Source organism: Excalfactoria chinensis, chromosome 3 (genome assembly GCF_039878825.1).
Source record: "Excalfactoria chinensis isolate bCotChi1 chromosome 3, bCotChi1.hap2, whole genome shotgun sequence".
Taxonomy (NCBI): Eukaryota; Metazoa; Chordata; class Aves; order Galliformes; family Phasianidae; genus Excalfactoria; species Excalfactoria chinensis.
Window position 1 is genome coordinate 5,807,032 of NC_092827.1, and position 15,816 is coordinate 5,822,847.

At 64.6% G+C, this 15,816-nt stretch overlaps 3 protein-coding genes and 2 non-coding genes across 6 annotated transcripts; 2 read left to right on the forward strand and 3 right to left on the reverse strand.

Moving 5' to 3' along the window:
* Window positions 1-89: 89 nt before the first annotated feature.
* OST4 (oligosaccharyltransferase complex subunit 4, non-catalytic) lies at window positions 90-1,600 on the forward strand. The gene is made up of 3 exons (XM_072333400.1): window positions 90-227; window positions 352-517; window positions 1,462-1,600. The coding sequence occupies exon 2, from the start codon at window positions 353-355 to the stop codon at window positions 464-466; it is 114 nt and encodes a 37-aa protein (XP_072189501.1). The 5' UTR covers window positions 90-227; window position 352; the 3' UTR covers window positions 467-517; window positions 1,462-1,600.
* AGBL5 (AGBL carboxypeptidase 5) lies at window positions 1,583-9,459 on the reverse strand. 2 transcript variants are annotated; one of them, XM_072333398.1, is made up of 14 exons: window positions 9,211-9,459; window positions 8,935-9,106; window positions 8,658-8,824; window positions 8,201-8,378; window positions 7,904-8,082; window positions 7,307-7,784; window positions 6,894-7,063; window positions 5,324-5,459; window positions 5,066-5,253; window positions 4,813-4,982; window positions 2,484-2,602; window positions 2,328-2,374; window positions 1,911-2,223; window positions 1,610-1,824 (listed from the first exon to the last, which is right to left on the reverse strand). In XM_072333398.1, the coding sequence occupies exons 1-14, from the start codon at window positions 9,414-9,416 to the stop codon at window positions 1,747-1,749; spliced, it is 2,601 nt and encodes an 866-aa protein (XP_072189499.1). In that variant the 5' UTR covers window positions 9,417-9,459; the 3' UTR covers window positions 1,610-1,746. The 2 variants fall into 2 exon arrangements, with proteins under 2 accessions (XP_072189498.1, XP_072189499.1); XM_072333397.1 differs by having other exon boundaries at window positions 1,583-2,223.
* Window positions 9,460-9,687: 228 nt separating this feature from the next.
* Window positions 9,688-9,760, reverse strand: TRNAA-AGC (transfer RNA alanine (anticodon AGC)). The gene has a single exon. It is a non-coding gene; the product is annotated as a tRNA-Ala (tRNA).
* Window positions 9,761-9,962: 202 nt separating this feature from the next.
* Window positions 9,963-15,096, reverse strand: TMEM214 (transmembrane protein 214). Its single transcript, XM_072332352.1, has 16 exons — window positions 14,682-15,096; window positions 14,267-14,417; window positions 13,930-14,064; window positions 13,488-13,570; window positions 13,241-13,346; window positions 12,845-12,926; window positions 12,634-12,735; window positions 12,065-12,206; window positions 11,892-11,983; window positions 11,710-11,758; window positions 11,522-11,635; window positions 11,317-11,434; window positions 11,115-11,211; window positions 10,687-10,855; window positions 10,438-10,589; window positions 9,963-10,275 (listed from the first exon to the last, which is right to left on the reverse strand). The coding sequence occupies exons 1-16, from the start codon at window positions 14,991-14,993 to the stop codon at window positions 10,149-10,151; spliced, it is 2,031 nt and encodes a 676-aa protein (XP_072188453.1). The 5' UTR covers window positions 14,994-15,096; the 3' UTR covers window positions 9,963-10,148.
* Window positions 15,097-15,627: 531 nt separating this feature from the next.
* On the forward strand, window positions 15,628-15,791 carry LOC140250840 (U1 spliceosomal RNA). Its single transcript, XR_011903297.1, has one exon. It is a non-coding gene; the product is annotated as a U1 spliceosomal RNA (small nuclear RNA).
* The last annotated feature ends 25 nt before the right edge of the window (window positions 15,792-15,816 follow it).

Below are 15,816 nucleotides of genomic sequence, written 5' to 3' on the forward strand. Positions count from 1 at the left end.
TCGGCCGCCGCCGCCCGTCGGGGAACGGCCCGAGCGGGACGGGGCTGGCTGCGTGCCCGCGGCGTGACGTCACCGCGGGGTCGTGACGTCAGGGCGGGGTCGTGACGTCACGAGAGAAGCGCGCCCCGCCCCTCCCTCTCCCGCCGTGCCCCGCGGCCGGAAGTAGCGGGCGGCCGGAAGTGGCGCGGGGCGACGTGGAGGCGGCGGAGAGAAGCGGGCGGCATCGCGTGAGCGGCGGGACGGGAAGGCGGGAAGGCGGCGGGGCGGGACGCGGGCTCCGGTACCGGGGGGGGGGGGTCGTGGTTCGGTGCCGGTGCCCATTGCCATTCGGCCCATTGCCGCCGCCCGCAGGATGGTGACGGACGTGCAGCTCGCCATCTTCGCCAACATGCTGGGCGTGTCGCTCTTCCTGCTGGTCGTGCTCTACCACTACGTGGCCGTCAACAACCCCAAGCGGCACGAGTGAGCCGGGACCGAGCGGCACCGCGACGGCGGGGACCGGGCACCGGCACGGCGGGTACACGGCCTTCCCATCGCCATGGGCCCCATCAGTGTCCCGGTCGCCATCCTCGTTGCCACCCATGTCTCCATCCCATCCCATCCCCATCCTGTCCTTATTCCTGTCACACACCTCTATCCCATCCCCATCCCCGTCCCCACCCCATCCCCGTCTCCATCCCATCCCCATCCTTGTCCCCATCCCCATCCCATTCCCATCCCATCTTGTCCCCATCCCCATCCTTGTCTCCATCCCGTCCCCATCCTTGTCCCCATCCCATCCCCATCCCATCTTGTCCCCATCCCATCCCATCCCCATCCCATCCCCATCCTTGTCCCCATCCCATCCCCATCCTTGTCTCCATCCCATCCCCATCTCCATCCCATCCCCATCCTTGTCTCCATCCCATCTCCATCCTTATCCCCATCCTTGTCCCCATCCCCATCCTTGTCCCCATCCCATCCCCATCCTTGTCCCCATCCCGTCCCTATTCCTGTCCCAATCCCATCCCCATCCTGTCCTTATTCCTGTCACACACCTCTATCCCATCCCCATCCTTGTCCCCATCCCCATCCCATCCCCGTCCCCGTCTCCATCCCATCCCCATCCTTGTCTCCATCCCATCCCCATCCTTGTCTCCATCCCATCCCCATCCTTGTCTCCATCCCATCCCCATCCTTGTCTCCATCCCATCCCATCCCCATCCTTGTCCCCATCCCATCCCATCCCCATCCTTGTCTCCATCCCATCCCATCCCCATCCCATTCCCATCCCCATCCCATCCCATCCCATCCCATCCCATCCCCATCCTTGTCTCCATCCCATCCCATTCCCATCCCATTCCCATCCTTGTCCCCATCCCATCCCCATCCTTGTCCCCATCCCATCCCCATCCTATCCCCATCCCATCCCCATCCATGTCCCAGTGCCCCCCCTGCTCACATTGCTCTCTCTCCCCCCAGGGCTGCACTGCACAGATCCCCTCGGAGCAGCATCACATGGCGGCTGTGGAATCCCAACCCTCACCCCCCTGACACCCCCCCAGCCCCGTGTCGGCTCTGATGGAAACATGATATGAGACAAAACCGTGTTATGTAAAAATGCCTCGTGGTCTCAGTGCTGAGCGGGGCGGCCCCCAGCCCCGCACACGGCTCCCGATGCGGTGCTGACGGCGGCCTGGCCGTGCGGTGGCTCCCACGTTGGGCACACGGCTGTGGCACGTGCGGGTCCGGCGCTTGTGGCCACGGTCAGGCCTCGGCACAGAAGGAGAGGAGCTGCCGGTAGGAGCGCAGCACGGGGCGGGCGGTGGTGAGGCCGGGTGGGCACTGCAAAGCACGACAGCGGGTGGAAGGAGGCCAGAGATGGAGCCCCCGACTCGTGCCACGTTCCCCCGCCACCCCCTGGGATGTACCTGGGGGCGCAGACCCTCGCCAAGCAGCTCCTCCACGCTGGGTGCCCCGCTGCCAGGGACTGGGGTCTCTGAGTGCGGCGCTGGGGGTACAGGGAGTGGGCTCAGGGCCGGTGATGCATCGCTGCCCTCCTGTACCACAGTGGTCGGGACGGCTCCGCCTGGGGTAGATTGCGTGGTGCAGAGCGCAGCACAGCTGTGTGTCGGGGCCTGGAGGGCTGTAGTGCTGCTGGAGCTGAGCGCAGGCAAGCTCAGGGCTGCTGCTGCCTTCCTCCGCACCGGGATCCTGCTGGGGCGGGTGGTGAGCCCTCCTGGGCTGCAGGAAAGCACAAGGGGCAGCAGTGAGGGGCTTGGCGCTGCCGCGTGGGGGTGAGGGGTTCCTGTGGGCTGGCTCAGCACCGTGGCCACGCCGGCACCTACCCGGGCTGCTCCAGGGCTCTCCTGGCATTCGGCTTCCTTGGGAACACCTGCGGGGAAGAGCAGAACGTGAGGCCCCGTCCCTTCCCAGCGCAGCTGTGCCGTGCCCCAGCCCCACATCCCTCACACCCACCCTCGCTCCCCTTTGCACAGCCGTACCTGCAGCAGCACGGTGCCGTGCGTGGCCCCTGCCTTGCTGCCGCCACCGTGCGGAGCCTCCTGCAGTCTGTAGCTGGCACCCAGCACCGACCCTGCACAGACACCTGCCGGCAGGGACCCTGTGGGACAAAGGAGATGGCTCATTGCAGAGCTGCGCGTGGTGCTGTACAGCAATGAGGTCGGATTGCTCTGCTGTACGCAGGGTGAGCACAGATCCCCCAGCACAAGGCCAGGCTTTGGCACGGGATCAGCCCCTGTGCCTGGAGGACCTTTTGGCAGCGGAGCTGGACTGGCTGCTGCCAAAGCTTTAGCAGCTGCTGGAACGCCAGCAGCAGGAGGGCGGTAACCAGCACGGCCTGGCTAATGGGAAACAGGATGCTGGAGGGAGAAGAAAGAGCTACGGCCACGCGGCTCTGCACCACGGGGACACGCTGTGGCCGCAGACAGAGCCCAGAGCCTGCGCTGCATGTCGGCAGCCCTGATGGAGGAGGGCTGCTAATGAGCGCCTGCAGGGGACAGAGCACGAGCACGCAGTCTGTGCCATAGCAGAGCTGAGGGCTGCAGGACACAGCCCTGAGGTACAGGCTGGGATGGGGATAATGAAACAGCACGGGGACTGTGAAGACAGCATGGGAAGCTGAGGGTGTGCAGGAAGCCTGATGAAAGTAGGCCCTATGCTGTGGGGGTCTCAGTGCAGCTAGAGGGGAGTTCTGGGTGTGCAGCAGCCAAACCCCACGTGCTGGTGCTCAGGGGCAGCAGCAGCAGTGCTCAACCTTGGGCTCATCACAGCACCGGAGAGCTCTGAAATGAGGTCCCCTCCAGTCTGGCTGGACCAGAGTAGGAGCTCCATGTCTGGCTGTGAGGAAGGAGATGAGGCTGCTGGGGGGTCAGGGCCAGCGGTGCAGGATGTCCCCATAGGTGGTGGCACAGGACAGGCAGCACAGCCAGGCCTGAGCCCTGACCCCCACATCCCGTGCAGCTGGCAGCATCTGGCCCCTTTCCGCACAGCACGCAGTGTGTGCACAGGAAGGAGATCTGCCAGGGCAGCACCCTCATCCTGTGCTGCCCCACGCCGTGGGATCTGAGTGCTTCCATTCTCCAGCTGCACAGGGAAGGAAGAGGGAACAGAACCATCCCGGTCCCACAAGGGAACAGCAGCAAGGAAGGGTGGGTGCTCTGGGTTCACAACGGCACAGCCAGGGGGGTCGGGCAGCCTACAGCCACACTTCCAACACGCTGCACAAACACTGAAGCTGCACCGTGGCTGGGATGGCGCCCTGCTGTCACACAATGCCACCATCCCTGCCTTAAGAGTGGTGCAGCTGCATCCCCCCCCCCCAGCATCCCCCCGCCGTCATGCTGGCTCTGGAGCCCTGCGTGCTGCTGCGGGTGGGCAGCCTGTGCACGGCAGAAGGAACAGACGCCACAACGTGCCCACGGGAACACAAACCTTTTATTTCCTCCCTGCTGTGCCCTTGAGACAGAGCAGAACCACTACACAACACCAGCAAGGAACCACGGAGGAGGAAGCGACGCGTGCAACGCACGCCCAAGCACAGGGACACACCGACAGTCAGAAACATGGCAGCACAAAGCCTGGACCCGAGTACAGCTCCACGCACACCCAGCAGCACCCACAGCCCTCCGCTCCGAGCCCCACTGCTGCTTATTCACAGTGCAACGCCTGTGGGGCTGGGAGCCCTGCAGCAGCCCGGGGCTGCAGCAAAGCCCTGCTGTGCTGTGCACTGCTGCAGCCTTCCTGCGGCACCGTGGCTGTGCCCACCTCTGGGCAGTGCCCTGCAGCGAGAGGTACGGCCACCGCCTTGCTTTGTCACCCCGTGGCAGGGCTGTGGTTGTGCCTTCCAGGCGTGCAGGTAGCTTGGCACACACCTGCAGCACCCTCAGCCGCTGCCTGGGGTGCAGAAAGGCACTTTGGTGTATCCCCAGGAACAATCTGGGTGGCAGAGGCTGCGGGGTAAGAGCTTTTCACACTGCTCTGCCCTCCACACAGTGATGCTTCAGACCCAGGGCACGGTGGGGCTGCGGCAGTGGGCAGCGAGCACGGCCCAGATGTGGGGCTGGGCACCGTGCCGGCCCTGCAGCCCCACTGGATGCTGCCATCAGGGGTCTCTTGCCACGTATCCGGGGCCCTTCCAAGAGGACGGGGCGGCCGCTCTCACACGCACTTCTTCCACACAGACCCACTTTTGTCACATCAAACCAAAGCATTACACCAGCACCCAGTGCTCCTTGGCTCAGGGCTGCGGCTCGGCACAGCAGCTCGGCAGGCACTGCAGCATGTGTGCGAGCGGCCCCCAGCCCGGCTTACCTCGGAGCGGCGCTGGGGGTTGCATGCCACCCTTCTGTAGGCCCGGAGCATCCACAGCAGCACCGGGGAAGCTGGGTGAGGCTCTGACACGGGGCGAGTCCTGCTGGCTGCCGTGGCTGAAGCTGCGCACACGGGACAGGGCGCTCTCTGAGGCTGAGGTCGGGAGCCCGCTGCCAGGGGAGGAGAAGTGAACCTCAGTGTGACGCCCGTGGCTCAGCCCTCCCAGTACACAGTACAACCCCCCGGCTCTCACCCGGCACTCCTGGGGGGGCTGCGGCCTCCTTTCCTCCTCACGCAGGCTCCGTTGCCCCGCGTGCCGCGCACGTGCTTCAGCATCCAGGCCCTCAGGTTGCTGAGGCAGCTGTGCTCCGACAGCACGATGCGCGGCCACGGGTTGCACTCTGCCATGTCCAGCGCGGCCACGGCCAGCGCTCTGCCGACCTGCGGGATGAAGGGTGGCCGTGAGACGTGGCCCCATCGTGCGGCTGCACTGCCCCGCGGCGGCTCTCACCTGCTCAAACAGCTCCACGGTGTATCTGGAAGGGAAGGTGGGTGGTGGCGGGGGGCTGGCGCGCCCGTTGTCGTGGCAGGCCAGAGGGATAGTGTTGACAGAGCGGCCTGTGTTGTAGTTGCACTCCAGTGTGTAGCTGTGGGGCAGAAGGAAACGCTGCCATTAGTAACGATGGCCACAACAAGGGAGCTCGGGATCCCGACATAAGGGAGCGGAGCAGATGGCATGAGCACAGCCTGGGAGGAGGACAGACACAGTGCTCACCCAGCTCCAACCCCCTGCTGTGTGCAGGGTCAGCAACCAGCAGCCCAGGCTGCCCAGAGCCACATCCAGCCTGGCCTTGAATGCCTGCAGGGATGGGGCATCCACAGCCTCCTTGGGCAACCTGTTCCAGTGCATCACCACCCTCTGGGGGAAAAACTTCCTCCTAAGGCCCAACTTAAACCCCCCCTGTCTCAGTTTGAAACCATTCCCCCTTGTCCTATCGCTGTCCACCCTTGTAAACAGCCGTTCCCCCTCCTATTTATACGCTCCCTTCAAGTACTGGAAGGCCACAATGAGGTCTCCCTGAAGCCTTCTCCAAACCAAACCAACCCAGCTCTCTGAACCCTTCTTCTCAGTGTTTCCCTACACGCTCTGCCTCCCTCTGTACGCTCACGCAGTCTGCGAGAACTTTTCCATTTGCCACATTATTGTTCTTTGTTTCAACATTCGACCTTTCTCTGCCCTCAGCGTTTCCGAGCCGCGTGCAGAAGCAATGGCTTTTCAGATCAATGATTAACGTGGCCACAGGCTCTTTGCATCCCTGCAACAGGTACAGGAAATTAATTCGTGCTCAGGAGCGACTGTGATAGAAACACTCAGTGAGCGCTGCTTGTGTCCCAGGACAAAGCACTGCTGCCTAAGGGTGCTGGGGAACCCCTTCCTGGGAAGCTTGCAGAGGATTGGTGGGCCACCCCAGGTGATGCACTAACGAGAGGCTTATTAGCTGTAATACCTGGGGAGCGGGGGATCTGCTAAGGAAGCGCTGCACACCCGACTTCTTAGTGCCCTTCCCTGTTGGCTCCCAGCTGCCCTCCCTCTGTTCCCAGCAACCACAGCAAAAACAGTCCTAAAATACCACATTGCTGCTGAACAGAGGCATGCGGCTGCTGCAGAGCACAAGAATGCCCTCAGCTTGCATACCACAGCAATCTCGTGCGTGAGATCTGCAAGGCTGAACCTCTCTAAGAAGCTTTAATCGCGACTAAATGCAAACACATCTATTTGGGAAAGAGCTCTACGGTCTGGAAAGCAGCAAACATAGAGCACAAGTGCTTGGACAAGAACTGGGTAACCTCTGTGGTTCTTCCCAGCTGAAGCTACGCTGTAGGAAGTCAGAAGTGCTGCAGAAGGGACACAAAGGCAAAGAGAAACAGCAGAGAGGCTGCGGGCAGGATGCACCTGCAGTGTCGGAGCTCCCACATCTGCCCCCAGCACACCCAGCTCCTTGCCTGGCTCTGGGACCAGATCCATCTGCTGGATGGCAGCCAGGCTGGCACAGCACGGCGTGATGTGGAGCTCTGCCTACCTGTGGATGATCCCCAGTGCTTTGTAGATGGCCACACGCCCGCTGCCCTCCTTGGACTGCCCGTCCCGCTTGTCTTTGGCATACATGTTCTTCTCGGAGAAGTTGCAGCCCGTGAAGTCAAAGTGAGGTGAGTTCAAAGAGATGAGCTTAGGGAACAACATGTTCTCCACCTGCGGCGCGGAGGGCGAGAGGTGATGCCGTGCCCCAGCAGCACCCCAGGGATGTGGTATCCCTGCAGGGCATGCATCCCCTGCTCACAGCCAGCAGCAGGCACGGCTCACCACGCTACTCTTTATGGGACGAAGGGGCAGTTCCCATCCTTCCCACACCAGGGCCAGGACCGGCTACAGGTCCCGGCGCCACGAGCGTGCATCAGGGAGACCACAGCCCCGAGGCAGCGCTCCTGCCCTCACCTGATCGTTCTCATCGCTGAAGCTGTTGCCATACATGAAGCAGCCACGCTTGGAGGCATGGCCGTGCAGGTCGACGTAGTAGGCCAGCCCGCTGTGCTGGGGCAGGATGGCTTCGGGAAGCGGCGGTGGCTGCCCGGCTTCCTCCTCGCAGCGCTGCTGAGCCGGGAGGATCAGCTCCACGGGGGGCTGCTGAGAAGGGCCGAGGGCTTGACTCCACGTGCTGGGCGCGTTGCGGAGGTTGTTGGTCTTCTCCAGCTCCGACAGCGCCGCCTCCGGAACGGGCTGGTTGTCAGCCCTGGTGCTGAGCACGCTGCTGCTGAGCGGCAACACGTAGGTCCTCCAGTCGGGGCTGCCCGGCAGCACACGGCTGTGCACGTGGTGGTACAGCAGCACCGCTTTGGCCCCGTACACGGCGGGGTGCAGCTCGGCGTCGGGGTTGAGGTACTGCCGGTTCAGGTTGACCCCACGCGAGTCAGTCCTGCAAAGGGTGACGACGCTGCTCTCACCTGGAGGTCACCATTGAGCCTGGAGCCCATCGGCTCCGCTCCTGCAAACAGCCGGGCTGTACAAAGCCCATCCTGGGATCGAGCTGCTCACCGGTAGTGGCCTCGCACCACCCCGTCCGGGTTCAGCATGGGAATGAGCTTAAAAACAAACATGCGGCGCAGCATCTGGGCGCGGGGATCCTCCTCGCGCAGGATGAAGTGCAGGAAGCCGTTGAAGACGAAGCTGGAGGGCGTCTCCCCGGGGTGCACGCGGCTGCTCAGGAAGAACACCTGGGGGCGAGCAGAGGGGCTGACAGGCAGCGCTCCCACCAGGGCCCCTCGCAGCAATGACACCGAGCCTCCATGCGGGGCAGCAGAGCCGCCCTGGGGTCCCGGTGCAGCTGCTCACCCTCTTCCCCGTGAAGCAGCGCGGCCGTGGCGTGGCCGTGTCTGGGAAGAGCTTGTCGAGCCGGGGCTCGCGGCGCTCCTGCATGCCGTGACAGGAGGTGACGGTCAGCAGGTCGACGCGGAGCTTGTCCAGGGAATGGCACAGCAGCTCCCGGTGGTAATAGACTGAATCCAGGGGGCTGCGGGGAGAGAGGAGCTCAGCACCCCGGGCTGGGCTCTGCGGGCTGCCCGTCACCACTATCGGGACGGGAATCAGAACGACGGGAAGGAGGAAAGGAGACAAGCAATGCAGGCGGGCAGCAGAAAGGCAGCGAGGCTCTGCCGGGCAGCGCTCAGCACGAGAAACCCTTCTCCTTCCAACCGGGGAAGCGGTTCCGGCCCGGCCCTGAAGCGAAGTGAGGATCGACCCCCAGCTCCCCCCCCAGCCCCGCTACGAGCGCACGCAGGGCAGAGCGCACCTGCCGGGAGCCATACGGCGGCACTCCTCGAAGCGGCCGTCCAGCCGCGCCAGCATCTCCTGGCACTCGGTGTAGGAGAAGGGGTAGCAGAAGGCAAAGTAGGTGGTGGTGCCGCGCTGCTCCAGGAAGCGGTGCACGAAGGACAGCACGAACTGTGCCTCCACCACCTGGGACGGACACAGAGCGGGGCCGCCGTGCAGCGCTCAGCCATGCACAGCCGCTCCCCACAGCAGCAGCAGCAGCAGCAGCCGGTCCCCGCGCCCCGAGGCGGCCGCACCTGGAAGCAGGGCCGCTGGCGGACGCGCTCCCAGCGGGGCCTGCCGGGCACGGTGCGCACGAAGGGCGCCATGCCGTGCGCGTACAGCCGGCTCTGCCGGTTCATGTTCAGGATGTGCAGCTTGATCAGCTTCCCGGGCGCGCCGCCCCGCACGCTGAAGTAGAACCACGACCTGCGGGAGGACGCGGGGCGGCGTTACGGTGTGTTACGGTATTACGGTGTATTACGGTGTGTTACGGTGTGTTACGGTACCGCGGTGCCCGCCCCGCCCGTTACCTGTTGCCGTTCTCGTACTCGGTGTGCGCGCAGTCGGGCCGCGTCCAGACGTTGAACTCGTAGTCGGCGTCGGGCAGCGCGGTGCAGCCGGGCGCGCTACAACCGGGCGCGGCGCTGCCGTCGTGCGGCCCCACCTGCTCCACGCGCTCCAGGTTGCCCGAGTCGAAGCGGGAGCTGAAGAGCAGCCCGCCGCAACGCACCTCCATGGCCGCCCCGCCGCCGTCGCCGCCCCGCTCCAACGCGGACGCCCGTTGGACGCCGCCCCCCAGCAACGCGGCCGCTCATTGGACGGCGCCACGGCAACGGCGACGCGCGGGCCGCCCGCCGCCGGCCACGCCCCCTGCCGGTTGGCCGCGCCGCCGTCGCTCCCCGGCTCTCCCGCCGTGCACGCGCACGCACGTGGGTGCCCGCGGGTGCGGCGCGTCCCCGCGGATCCGCGTGCGAGCGCCGCGTGAGCGCCGCCGGCTGCGGCAAAACTGGAGGATGCGGGCATCGATCCCGCTACCTCTCGCATGCTAAGCGAGCGCTCTACCATTTGAGCTAATCCCCCGCTCGGACACTGAGCGCCGCAACGCCGCCCTTAGCGCCGCGCTGCCGGACCCGGCCCTTCCTCCTCCACCCGCACCGCCCACAGCGGCCCCAGGGAGCGGAACGCGAGCACACGGGAGCACATTCGCTCCGTCGGCCCCTCCAACCACCCCCCATCTCCCTCCCCCAGCCGAACGCAGGACAAAGGCACGCACAGACGGGAGCCGCAGGACCCGTTCATTGCCGCTGGACCCGTTCATTGCCGCAGGACCCATCCGCACAGCGCCGCCCCCACCACGAGGACACCCCGCGACACCCGCGGCGACCCCGCGAGGACAGGAGGGACACAAGCCCCCGGTGGCGGCAGCAGCGGGGCCGGCCGCACAGCGACCCCCCGGCCCGGGGGCGGCTCAGTGTCCAGAAATCATGGCCAGGGCCCAGTTCTTAAGGGCCAGGGTCGTGTTCTGCAGGTAAAGCCAGGACGAATAGGTCAGGTTGCCCAGGTTGTCCCTCACGCAGTCCCACAGCGCTTCTCCACTGCCAAAGAGAGGAGCACGGTTACATGCGTGGCGGTTCCTGAGCCATGGGCAGCAGCCCCCCGCCCCACTGAGCCCCACAGCGCTGGCTCACAGCCGGCTGTGACCCTACACGGCCCCAGTGGGCTCGGCCCCACGGATGGGATGGAAGGGTGGCGCTCACTTGCAGGCATCCACGCAGCACTGCCATCCCCGCTGCAGGGCAGCAGCCACGTGCTCCAGCAGCGGCAGCAGGCAGCTCCGCAGCAGGAAGAGCAGCAGCTCCCGCATGCACTCGGCGACGTGCAGGACGGCGTCGGGGACCCGGGACTGGAGCTGCAGGGAGACAGAGAGGAGGTCGGAGGCTCAGACCGGGGCTGGGAGCAGAGCAGCCTCACACCCCCCCACCTTTGGGTGCCGTTCCCATCCTCACCCATTCCAGCAGCCAGGGCAGGCGCTCCCCGGCCCAGGCGAGGTACGTGGAGCACTGCTTGCTGATGAGCAGGGCCAGCTCGGCCGCCTTGGCCCAGAGCGGCTGCAGCGTGGGCTGCAGGAGAGCGGCGACGCGGGAGCAGCAGGCGGGCAGCGTCCTTTCCAACCACCTGCAAGGGAACGCAGGCTGAGGCCGCGCCGGGCGCGCCGGCACCGACGGCAAAGCCACGGGAGCACACGTGTACCTGCAGACCGCCGCCGCAGCCAAGGGAACGGGAGAACTCAAGAGCTGAGCGGGAAAGCACTTCCAGGAGCACCCGGGGGAACGCTTCCCGAGCTAAAAGGGCTCCCTACAGAAATCACTTGGTGCTGCGTTAGCCACTTCACGCCGCTCAAGTGGCAGCGCTGCCGAGCGCCGGGGACACTGACCTGTAGCCTTCTAGGGAGAAGTGGGCCGCCTTGTGCCAGCCGTGCTGCCAGGCGGGCAGGATGCCAGAGGAACGGAGCGCGTGGGCACAGGAGGAGGCTGCAAGAAGAGAGCAGCACCTGAGCGCAACGGGGGCACCTACAGCTCCACCCCCACGTAGCTTCTATTTGGGGCAGCTCGGAGGGGCCGCGGAGGCTCCCGTACCCTGCAGAGAGCCGTGCGTCCGGACGTCGTGTATGAGGAAACCGACGGCGAACACCAGCAGGACGAGCAGCAGCCGAGACCAGGGGAAGCCCCGGCCCTTCATCTTCTGCAGCAGCAGCTGGGGAGAAGCAGAACGGCCCCGTCACACCGTGCCCACGGCCTCGGTAGGGAGCGAGCAGCCCCAGCCCGGCACGGAGGCACTCACCTTGCAGGCAGCGTCACACGCAGCCACGTCCTGCTGGCTGCCGGGTCCCTTCGCAACCAGCTCCTCGTTGGTCACCTTGAAGGAGCGAACGGTCTCCTGCAGGGCCTGGCGGGTCTGGGGACAGCAGAGCTGCAGCGGTGGGTGGGAGCTCAGCACTGGGCACCCAGCCCCTCCCGGCTCACTCCTACCTTCCTGCTGCTGCTGTCCCAGGACTCCAGCAGGTGGCTCAGGAGCAAGCTACGGGGCAGAATAAAGCAGGGCACGGTTGGCGCTCAGCAGCAACGCGTGTGCTCCCCAGCGCTGTGCCAAAGCACACCCGGCAGCCAGACCAGATGTGGCAACAGCCCGGAGCGCTGCCCGCCGCATCCACCTGGACTGGGAGAGGTGCTTGGTGTAGAGCTGCCTCCAGACGCTGAAGCTCAGCGGATCCACGCTCAGGCACTGGCTCATAGAGGTGAGGAGCTGCAGGGAGAACCGGACCTGCTGCCACCACGCCACCCACAGGATGCACAGAGACCTGGCACCCCCAGCTCCCCTCCTCACCTCTTTCTTCATGGCAGACGGGCAGCTCGGTGTGGCTCGGGACAGGAAGGAGGGGAAGTAAGTGTGCAGCGTCGTCTCCGGCCTCGCACCCAGTGCCAGCACCTTCAGGCGTGGGTACAGCCGCCGCAGCTGCTCCTGCAGGCTGGGAGAGGTGCTGCCTGTGGCTGCTGGCCCCATCCCCACAGTGCCCCATGTGCTCCCTGCAGCGTGACTCATCTGAGCTGTCCCTGAGCCCACAGTGTGACACAACAGCGCAATGTTCCCATCTCACCCTGCTCCGAGCTCCCCGACCAGCTCCAGGAGCACCTGATGTGCTCACTGAATGCTGCAGTGGCACACTAAGAGTTGGCTGGGGACAGCTGCCTCTAGCACGTACAGTGAGCTGCCATCTCCTGCCTCCCTGATGCCAATGGGTTTTCTCCTACCCCTTGATTTCTTCACTACCCCTTCCTCAATCTCACTGTGCCTTTCCCAAGGGGCACCAGGAGCTGCATATCCCACAAGATACGAAGAAGCACCAGGGTTGGGATGCTGTCCCCCCACCACACTCACGGGTGGCACAGCCCTACCTAGGTGCCAGTGAATTGTTGGGCATGAAGGCGAAGTCCAGGAGGGGAAAGAAATCCTTGGGTCCAATCATGCCAAAGCCTTTGGTCAGATTCGGGTGCACCCTGCAAAGCAGAGGGAGCACACATGCTCCATGAGCACAACAGAGATGAAAGGACACCACAGCCCAGCAGGCTCTGCCCACGGCAGGCACACAACCGAGGGGCAACTCACGTCAACAGACGGTCCAGGTAGGAGACAGCATATGGGGAGAGCGCCTTGATGCCGAGCACAGGGAGCATCACACCGAGCCACACTGTGGAGAGAAGCATCAGCTCCGGGACTGCAGCCAGCATGAGAGCCAGGCATGTTCCAGGGAGTCAGCAATGGGCTCTGCTGGCTGAGCTCCAGCAGGAGGAAAATAATTAAGCCCTTCCCAGTGTTTACAGTGGTGACACTGAACAGCTCTGTGTGTTTACACAGCTATAAACACATTCCCTCCCTGATGGCGGTAGCAGCTCGTGTTTGACGTATATGGCCAGGACGCAGACACAACACACGATGGATGAGCAGCTCATGGGAGCCGCTCCAGGCAGACAGGACCCCATTGGGGCACATACGTGCTCTCACCTCTCAAGCCCTCAGCCAGGTCGGTGAAGCCAGCTTGCCCCAGAGCCCATAGGATGGTCAGGCACTTGGCCGGCCGGTTCTGGTGTGAGCGCAGCAGCTCCAGGTACTGGGGAAGCAAAGAGGGGTGGCTCAGAGGGCCAGCTGTCAAAGCTGTCCCAGCCCAGCACCATGCTGCGATACCCAGGGACTCATGGAAGCGGGCAGAGCTGAACTGGGATCTCAGGTGAGCAGCAGAAGCCCAGCTCACCTTGCCCAGGTTGCTGGTAGCGATTTTAGGCCGTTCCAGCAGCACGGCCTGGATGCAGATCCTGTACCCGTGTAGGGACTCCCCTGGAACAGCAAAAGGATGAGGTCAGGCTTCTCCTTAGCAGTCATCCACAGCCCCACTGCACTGCTAGGAACACTGCAGCTGCTCCAGGCACTGACTGAATCCCACTGGATGCCAAGATGATGACTACAGTAACACTGCCCCAAAGCACCCTCAGAAAGCATCTGCACCATGTTCTCCATAACAACACAGTGGGGCCCCCACCTTGCACCCACTGTGCCTAAAGCAACAAGCCCGGCCTACAGCTTCCTTCCCCACCCCACCCAGAGTGCTGCTCTCAGCACAGGCAGCGAGCAGCGAAAGCATTCCCACATCAGAACCCATCAGCAGCACTGGGCTGCTCTGCAGAGAGCGTGCTCACCGGGGGTCTTGTCCAGCTCCTGCAGCATGGTATAAATGCAGTGATCGAAGAAGAGCTCCAGCACACCAGAAGACTTGCCCAGCAGGGATCTGATGGTGTTCTTCAGCTCTTTGCTCACCAGACAGTAAGGATAATCTGCAGGCGATCCAACATGTAAAGAGGAAGACAGTGAGCACAGACCGTACAGGGTATAACACTGGGTGATGCATAAGACCCAGCAAAACAAACAGCACAGCATCAATTCAACTCTATAGTGTATTCCTTGCAGCTCGCAGCACCACAGAGGAGCCACGCAGCGCACGGAGCCCCAGCGACCTCCCCCCATTGCAGCACTGACCGTGGCTGTGCTGGCTGAGCGCCGGGTCACTCTTGGGTGCCTGCAGCTTGTAGTTGAGGCAGCCGGCCAGGTCCTTCACCCAGACCGAGGGGTTCTCTGGGAACATGCTCTGGCTTTTATCCAGCTCCTTCTGCAGGTCAGCCACGTTGAGCTGCAACCAGAGATGGCTCTGTGTCCATCATGCAACCAGAGATGGCTCTGTGTCCATCATGCAACCAGAGATGGCTCTGTGTCCGTCATGCAACCAGAGATGGCTCTGTGTCTATCGTGCAACCAGAGATGGCTGTGTCCATCCCCTACATGACAGCCCTGCCCTCGGGGTGGTGTCACCGAGCAGGCTGCATGCACTCCAGTCCATCCTGGCTGTGCTCTGTGCAGCTGCTGGTTGCTGACCCGCCCTTCCCGCCCCACTCACGGCTTTCAGCGCCTCCTCCAGGGATCGGAACCGCCCCGCCTTGTTGCCTCCATCCCCGCCGCCCTTCCGAGCGCCCTTCCCGGGCTGCTGCCGCCGCTGCTGCTGCTGTTGCTGCGGTTCGGCCGCCGCCGTCGCCTCCCGGCCCGCACGGCGCGGGGGGCGCTCGAACCCGAGCTCGAAAAGGGTCTCGGTGGTGGCGATGGGCGCTCCGGGAGCCGCGGGCAGATCCCGGGGCCGTCCCGCGGGGCGCCGCCCCCTGCGCACCACCTCCCAGCGCCCGCCGCCCGCCGACGCCGGGCTCAGCGCCGCCATCGCCGCCGGACGGAGCGGAGCGCGCCGCGCCGGGACGGCAATGCGCCTGCGCCCATCGCGCCCGTCGATTGGCTGAGCCAGAACACACGTGCAACGCGCGCCGCTTGCCACGTCTGCGCCGGCCCCGACGCCGAGTCACGTGATCCGCAAGCGCGCCCCGCCTCCACGTGGAAGGGACGGAAAGTGCGCGCTAAAGGGGCGTGGCCATGCAAATTAACTTACATGGCCACGCCCACCGCACTCCGCGCTACCCCTATGGCACCGCCCCACTTCCTGCACGTGCCATTCCCCGCGCGGCCGCTGGGGGCGCTGTGTGTGTCCGGCTGCCACCGCGGGTCAGTCACCGTCGGTCAACGCTCCGCGGCGGCGCTGTTGGGCAGCACGGAGCTTGGGGGCGGGGCCATGCAAATCATATGCAGATCAGAGCGCAGATCGCTCCGCGCGCGGCATGACGGGAGCGAGATAAAGCAGGAACGGAGCGAGCGTGGACACCCGTGGGCACCGCGTGGGTGTCGGCGTGGGCAGCACGGAGGGGCGGAGCGGGACGGAGCAGGTCCGACGTTGTAGAGGCGGGTCGGCGCGTGTTGTGGGCCGGTGTCGGGGCGTGTGTAGCGGTTCGGGTTGAGAGCAAAGCATACTTACCTGGCAGGGGAGACACCATGATCAGGCAGGTGGTTTTCCCAGGGCGAGGCTCATCCCCTGCACTCCGGGTGTGCTGACCCCTGCGATTTCCCCAAATGCGGGAAACTCGACTGCATCATTTGTGGTAGTGGGGGACTGCGTTCGCGCTCTCCCCTGGTTTCCGGGTCCAACATTAGACTGA